Raw genomic sequence first — 8,237 nt, 5'->3', positions numbered from 1 at the left:
ATTGCCAACATTGATTACAACTAGAGTACTATTACTCTCTTCCAAAAGCATCTATTTTACCCCTTAGGCAAAATAATTTGTTCAACTCAAAATATTTTTTTGTTAAATGACAACAAAAAAAATATTTTACCCCTTAGGCAAAATAATTTGTTCAACTCAAAATATATTTTTGTTAAATGACAACAAAAAAAATATTGAAGAGTTTAAATATTGAACAGGTAACTGACGCAGTATAAAATTGCCGACAGACAACATTGACAAAAATAACTTTATTTTAGAGAGAGAAATAAAAATTGAGAATGAACTTACAAGAATAAAGAATAACGCATTGATCCGAGTATTCCGCTATGTGCCCACAAGCATAAGAGGAAAATAAAAAACCAACTATGGGGCTTCTTTCTCGCTCTACACTAAAAACAGACTGTCTTTCTTTATTTTCATAAAAAACTATTCAATTTGAGCTCAGGGATATTTTTAAATTTTTTTAAAAATATGGAAAAATTTAAAAATAAGTATTCATGGCCAAATACTTTCCGATCTTTGCCAAAATGAAAAAAAAAACAACATTAAAAAATGCGTTACAAACAAATCCCTTATTTTTGAGAATTTATATAAATTTTTTAAAATACCCCGTTGGATCATCAAAACCAGAACTCAATCTAACCAGCTGGTTTTGAGTTGAACCAAGTGATATTGCGAACATTGATTACAACTAGAGTACTATTTCTCTCTTCTAAAAGCATCTGTTTTACCCCTCAGGCAAATAATATGTTCAATTCAAAATATTTTTTGTTAAAAAAAAAAATTGAAGAGGTTAAATATTGAATAAAACACAATATAAAATTACTAGCAGACAAAATCGGCAAAAACAACCGCATTTTAGAGAAAGAAACAAAAATCGAGAAGAAACTCACAAGAATAAAGAACAAATGCGTTGATCTGACTATTCCGCTATGTGCCCACAAGCATAAGAGGAAAATAAAAAAACCCACTAGGGGGCCCCATTCTCTCTCTCTATGCTTAAAAAAAAAAAAGACTTTGTTTTTCTTTATTTTCATAAAAAAACTATTCAATTTCTGATGAAGGGTATTTTTGAAATTTTTTGAAAATATAAAAATAAATATTCATGGCCAAATACTTTCCAATCTTTGCTAAAATGATAAAAAACATTAAAAAAATACATTACAAACAAATTTTTCATTGTTGAGATTTTATATAATTTTTTAAATACCACGCCGGATCACCAAAATATGTCTATTGCCCGATTCCAATCTAACTGACTCGTACCAAGTTGAACGAGCTGACATTGATTACAACTAGATGCCTATTACTCTCTCAAAAAGCATCTATTCTACCCCTCTGGCAAATAATTTGTTCAACTCAAATTATTGTTTATGTTAAGTGATAACAAAAAAAAGTATTGAAGAGGTTAAATTTTGAGCAGATAACTGACACAGTATAAAATTACTGACAGACAATCGGCAAAAATAACCTCGTTTTAGAGAGAAATAAAAATCGAGAAAGAACTCACAAGTAGAAAAAACAAATGAGCAAATTTGAGTATTTTGCTACATGCCCACTAGCATGAGAGGGAAATAAAAAAACCCACGAGGGGTCCATCTTTCTTTCTCACTTTACGCTAAAAAAGACTCTCTTTCTTTGTTTTTCATAAACAAAACTACGGAACATTGTTTCATGCGGGCTGAACCGCATTTCTACAATATGTGGTCCGTACGTATAAAGCATCCATTTTAAAGATGGATGCAAATAGGTGGTCCATCTAAAAACAATTGTAACTAACGGTCCAAACATTTTCTTTATATAATTATTGTCTCTAGTTTTCATTTATTTATTTATTTATTATTATTATTTTTCATATTCGTGACCTCCATATTAAAAATTATATATTCTCTTAAAATTAGGATCAAATGATATTTTAAAAATATATTTATTGCCAAGCCCGCATTTCTACAATATGCGGGCTGGCCGCAAAGAAACCGCGTCAAAAAAATATTCACCATCTTTTTGCAATAGGACACGGTTTCTATGCAGTCAGCCCGCATATTGTAGAAATGCAGGCTTCACAATAAGTATAATTTGATCTTAATTTCTAGAAAATATATAATCTTTAACATGGAGATCATGAATATGAAAAATAATAATAATTGAAAATTAAAAATAATAATTATATGTAAAAAACATTTGGACCGTTAGTTACAATTGTTTTAAGATGAACCATCTATTTGCCTCCATAAAACTAAAGAAAATTAAGACTCTCTAAAAAGAAATTTAACAAAAATATAATTACAATTTTAAGCAACCAAATCTTGATATGTAACCAAAGAGACGAGCTGCAAACTTTCGGTTGCTAGCAAGATTTGACATACAACCGTATGAAAACCTTGGCTAAATTCTTTTATTAATAAATAACAAATAAATTCCCATTCATCAAATAAAATAGAAACATTTTCCAATGCAAGGAGTAGGGCCTGGCCGGGCCCAGTTACGGCCCATAAACGTTGAGGGTTGATAATTCCTATGCAGGAAAATTCCCTCCATCTTCAATGAAGCTTCTTAATTCCATAACGAAAAAGAAATCTTATTTTTCCCCTATAAAACCCTAATACCTATCCATCTTTACGTTAAACCAACCTTCACCACCACCTTCAACTTCTTCAATACTTTCTACTTATAATTTCTCTCTCTCTCTCTCTCAATATTTTTGAACATTCTCAGACGCTTCTGTCTGTGTAGAAGAAAGCCATGGGGTACAAGGTCGCTAGCGCGTCGGAGTACCTTGCGATCACAGGGTACGGCATCGACGACATCAAGCTCGCGAAGAAGTCGTGGATCTTCCCGGGGCAGTCATGCACCGTGTTCGACGTATCTCCGGAGAACTACACTTTCGAGGTGCAGGCCATGAGTGCCGAGAAGCTCCCCTTCGTTCTCCCTGCAGTTTTCACAATCGGACCTCAGGTGGACGACGAGGAAGCCCTCCTCCGCTACGCACGCCTCATCTCTCCCCATGACAAGAATTCGAATCATGTTCATGAGCTGGTTCAGGGAATCATCGAGGGGGAGACCAGGGTTTTGGCCGCAACCATGACCATGGAGGAGATCTTTAAGGGCACCAAGCAGTTCAAACAAGAAGTCTTTGAGAAGGTGAGTTCTTGCTGTTTCCGTAAAATTGGCGAGCTTTTTAGGTATGGATACCTTTTGTGTCTTTTTACCAGGTTTTCCAGAAAATTATGAGCACCTGAAGTTTGTTTTTTTTTTTTTTTTTTTTTGTAAGTTGTTCTCCTGCTTGATTTTGTTGATTGTGTAAGTTGCTGTCCTGTAAGGATAAGCGAAAAACCTCATAAAACTCCTTAATACATCAGGGTTAAATTAAAAGAAAAAGGACATATTCCGACGGTAACAGGAGTATTATATAAGCTTACTCCTTCGGTAAAAAAAATACATGGGATGATTTTTTCTATTTAAATTTTTTGGAACCATCTAATTATAGTTAAATGATTATTTTCAAAAATTAAAAATTGATATTTGAGTTTTCTAACACGATCACATTTTTTAAAAATTGGATTGTCTATGTTCATTATTTTTTCAAGTATAATGGGTACAATTACGATTTTTTTATTGAGGTTAATGGATGGAAGAGGTTATATTCTAATAAATTTGGGTTCCTTAAATTAATGGTAGATTGAAGAGGTTATATTCTCAAAATTTCGTCTAGGTGTGGTTTTACATGAGGGTGTAAAGGAATAGTATACTCCCAAAGGAGTATAAGTTCATATGATAATTAAAAAAAAAAAAGCAACCGTGATACCTTTGGTCTTTAGCCATCTTCGTTTTCTGGAAGGTGCTTTTGTTTGATTTTAAGCCACGCGGGTTCTTTCCTTTCAAACCCACTAAAAAATTATTAAAAATATTATACTCTTTCACGAGTATAATGTTCATTTACTCGTTCAAGTAAAACCGCACCTAGGAATAATTTAAGGAACTTAAATTTTGGAGATGTCCCTTCATCCTCTAATTGTGCCCGATGCACACTTCAAAAAATTATTGTCTCAAGATTGAATAAAGGCTGTCCAATTTTTAGAGGGTGAGATTTAAGTATTAGAAAACTCAAATTTTAAAACTTTAATTTTTGAAAATAATGTGGTTCCCCAAATTTCAAATTAAAAAAAATCCTCTGATATCTAAGTATTAAAAAACTCAAATTTTAAATTTTTATTTTTGAAAATAAATCTAGTGATTGTTAAGTGGTTCCCAAAATTTTAAATTTAAAAAAATCCTCCCAAATAGGTCTTTTTACTAAGGGAGTAAATTTATATTATACTCCAAGGAATACGTTCCCTTTGTAATTTAACCACAAGGGAGTGTGTTACCTGTTCGGTGTTGTTACCTCCGAGAAAGGAGGGCAACTTAGGAAGAAAACAAAAAATGGTGCCGTGAATTTTTTTTTTTGAGATCCTCCATTATTACTTTTTGAAATACTTAGTTGCTGCTAAAGAATTTTTTGATGATCAAAGGGAAACTTGATTTTGAGCTATTTGGGAAATTTTGAGGTCCTCTTCACAATCACCAGATGGTTATTCAAAAAATTTTAAATACTTGAAGGGTGTAGTTTTGCATGAGGTAACAACCTTAAACTATCATCTTTAAACAATCAAAGTAAGGTGTACGACCAAAAATTATCATTAAGATGTAATTTTGGTGTAAAAATTTTTAGGATGGCCTTAGAATCCATTTTTATCTCTAATTATAAAATTGTAAACTCGAAAAATGTTTTGAATCAAGTAGATCTATAAAAATATGAAAATATTAAAAATGGACGGTTCAGAAAATGTATTGCAAGATGCGCTAGTTTTTTGGACTCAAAATCTTTTTCTTTTTTTTTTTGATATTCATCGATCTTGACGTCGAGATGATCAATCAGATGATTTTCCAATTTCAAAACAATCTTTTACAATGAATTTCTTCGGTGCATCTTAATTCTAAAATTTAAAGTTGCAATCTCTTACAAACTTTTTCCCTGCTTAAAATAGACATCTTATTATTATTATTATTATTATTATTTGTATTTATCACTTAAACGGCTATGTTTCTGCAGAAAAATTGAATGGTATTTGTTCAATCTCATGAAGGTATTTTTTTAGGGGCTCTGTTGGTTTTTTCTTTATTTATTTTCTTTTTGAGGTTGGAGGCCAGGTTCAAAAGATATAAATACTAAGGGAGCAAATGAAGAATATGCTCCTACAACAGTAAAAAATCGAATGTCTATCTTTTTAAGTGGCAAGTCGTCTCTTGTATCTTCCAAGCGACACTTCCAAAGCGACACTTCCAAAGCCAATAAGGTTAAGTAGTAATGTCACCATTTGGGGTGGGTGGCAGCTAGTATATTAACTCGCTCCCCCGGGAGCACGCTGTACATCTACTCCCCTTTGCAGAACACTTAACTCCCTAAAATTTAGGAATCCACTTTTGAGTAATTTGAGTTCGTAAGTTTTGACCATCTCAGAACTAGATATCCCTCATCAATTTTAAGCAATTATTTGTTTTATTTAGGGTCTCTAATTCTTTGTTTTATTTTTTAGTTTCTTTTTGAGAATGATGGTAGTTGAGGTTGTTGTATCACCAAAATTTGGGGTCCTGAAAAAACAGTTTTATGGAGGGAGTGAGTCTTAGATATGATCCCTCTGAGAGCATATAATCTTTATTATTATTGTTATTATTATAATAATGATTATTATTATTATTTAAAGAAGGACACGATCAATCTATTGGTTTCTTCAAAATGGTTTGTTGCAATGTTTTAAAGACCCCAATTTCCTGTTTACTTCTTTTCTTCCAAAATAAGTTTTGAGCAGTGATCACCCATTAGTTTGTTCTTCTAATTTAAGGTGGAGGTGAGCTTGTTCTAAGAGTTCAACAGGAATGTTCTAATTTATTCTTCCTAAATTCAAGTTTCAGTCCTTTATTTATCCTTTTCTTCTCTGTTTTTTTTTTTTGTTTTGTTTTGCATGTACCATTATTTAAACTCTTCATCTCTTTCTTTCTTTTTTGCGTGTTCTTGTAACAGGTGCAGCTGGAGCTCAATCAGTTTGGCCTCCTCATCTACAATGCCAATGTTAAGCAGCTCGTTGACGTCCCCGGCCATGAATACTTCTCCTACCTCGGCCAAAAAACACAGATGGAGGCTGCCAACCAAGCACGCATCGATGTTTCTGAGGCAAAGATGAAGGGAGAAATCGGTGCAAAGCTCCGCGACGGCCAAACCCTCCAAAATGCGTCAAAAATTGACGCTGAGACCAAAATATACTCGACTCAGAGGCAAGGAGAGGGCCAAAAGGAAGAAATTCGGGTCAAGACTGATGTCAAGATCTTTCAGAATGAGCGTGAGGCCGAGGTGGCGGAAGCAAACTCAATGCTTGCATCCAAGAAGGCCGACTGGGCCCGACAGGCACAAGTGGCGGAGGTCGAGGCCAACAAGGCAGTTGCAATACGAGAGGCAGAGCTGCAAATGGAGCTCGAGAAGCGCAACGCGATGACACAAACAGAGAAGATGAAGGCCGAGATGCTTAGCAAAGCAGCGGTAGCTTACGAGACTAAAGTGCAAGAGGCCAACGCCAAATTCTATGAGCGTCAAAGAGTACTCGATGCCGGATTGTACGAGAGGGAGAAAGAGGCTGAAGGGTGCAAGGCAGCTGCAGATGCAGCTTTGTACACGCGACAGCAAGAGGCCGAGGCTGAGCTATACACGAAGAAGAAGGAATCAGAGGGGCTCATGGCTTTGGCAGATGCACAATCCTATCAAGTGAAGCGATTGCTCGAAGCTCTAGGAGGGGACTACAGAGCACTAAGAGATTACATGATGTTAAACATGGGGGTGTACCAAGAGATGGCAAGGATCAATGCAGAGGCTATACAGGGGCTCGCCCCCAAGATCAGCTTGTGGACCACGACGGGCAATGGCGATGGCCCGGGCACAGGCGGTGGTGCACCAGCCATGCAACAGGTGGCAGGGGTTTATAGGATGTTGCCACCACTCTTAACCACAGTTCATGAGCAGACTGGCATGCTTCCTCCATCATGGTTGGGCTCACTCCCTGAAAGGGAGTAGCCTCTTTTTAATGCTTTTTGTTTGCAGGCTCGCTATATCTCAAGTTCGATTCCTACCACTGAACTATCCAAACATGAAAGAACTTTAGATTGGAAAACCTATAGGCCCTCTAGCTCACCATAGAGTGAAAAGGCCATTTATTAAGTCTTTTAGTTAGTTATTATGGACTCAAAACTCGATTTGGGGTGTCTTGGTTTGTGGTATTCTTTTTGGAACATAAATATTACTAGGTGTCTGTATAAGATTTCATGGGGTTTATTTGTTTTATTAAAGAGAAAGATTGAGAAGGTTTTATTAGAAGTATATTTTCTTTCTCCTCTGATGAATATGCATTAAATATTTTCTTAAATTTTTACAATAATTGCTAGGGGTAAGTCTCTAACATAGTCAATCAATGCAGCACCAAGTCAAAGTTCGATCCTAACTCAAGCAAGGTCAACCTTTAGCAAGCATACACATAAGGAAAGAACCAAACAACAAGATAAAATCAAGTGTTGTAGTCCACCCTTATTTCTTTTAAAGCTTACATGCATATAGCTATGGATGCCCATGAAGGGTTTATATGAGTGTGCAGTTATAGACTCGTCCTCATCATAAGAGCTATTAAGGCCTACACCTCATTCAGTGCACCCTCGTTAACTTCCCTCAGTTTCCATTTTAGTGCCTGAATTCAGATTGAACCCAATTAGGTTATTTCCAACAAAGCTAATCTGAAGGTCTTGTTTATGTTTTTTTACATTATGTAACAATTTACTTTCCATGAGCTTTTTAGTGAGGTCCATCCCGTCTAATGTAATTGTGCTCTTTAAGGAAAGTATACGGAAAGACTATTTACTTTTAGTACAAGGAGAGAGAGTATACGAAAAGACTATTTATTTTTAGTACAAAGAGAGAGAGCCAAAGCCTGAGGGAGAGAGAGAGAGCAAAAAAAAAAATCCTTTTACCATTTTGTTCGGTGCTTGGTGTCGCCATCTATTCTCGAGATGCATTATGGGATTCGACAGTAAGAGATACGGGGTCCTATGAAACCATGTGTGAACTTGAGGGGTTCATGGGTCATTGCTCTTGGATCCTTTCTTAACTTTTCATGGGTTAGTCTCTCAGATAGCCAATC

At 35.3% G+C, this 8,237-nt stretch overlaps 1 protein-coding gene across 1 annotated transcript; it reads left to right on the top strand.

The window, feature by feature from the left end:
- Window positions 1-2,659: 2,659 nt before the first annotated feature.
- LOC18433522 (flotillin-like protein 3) lies at window positions 2,660-7,426 on the top strand. Its single transcript, XM_006843608.3, has 2 exons — window positions 2,660-3,162; window positions 6,083-7,426. Exons 1-2 carry the CDS (start codon window positions 2,764-2,766, stop codon window positions 7,121-7,123), a joined length of 1,440 nt encoding a protein of 479 aa, XP_006843671.1. The 5' UTR covers window positions 2,660-2,763; the 3' UTR covers window positions 7,124-7,426.
- Window positions 7,427-8,237: the final 811 nt, after the last annotated feature.

The sequence above is a fragment of the Amborella trichopoda genome, chromosome 8 (assembly GCF_054954075.1).
Source record: "Amborella trichopoda isolate Santa Cruz 75 chromosome 8, AtrichopodaSantaCruz75HAP2 v2.0, whole genome shotgun sequence".
NCBI classification, from domain to species: Eukaryota; Viridiplantae; Streptophyta; class Magnoliopsida; order Amborellales; family Amborellaceae; genus Amborella; species Amborella trichopoda.
The sequence above is the reverse complement of the archived record's forward strand: the minus strand, read 5'-3'. Positions and strand labels throughout refer to the sequence as shown.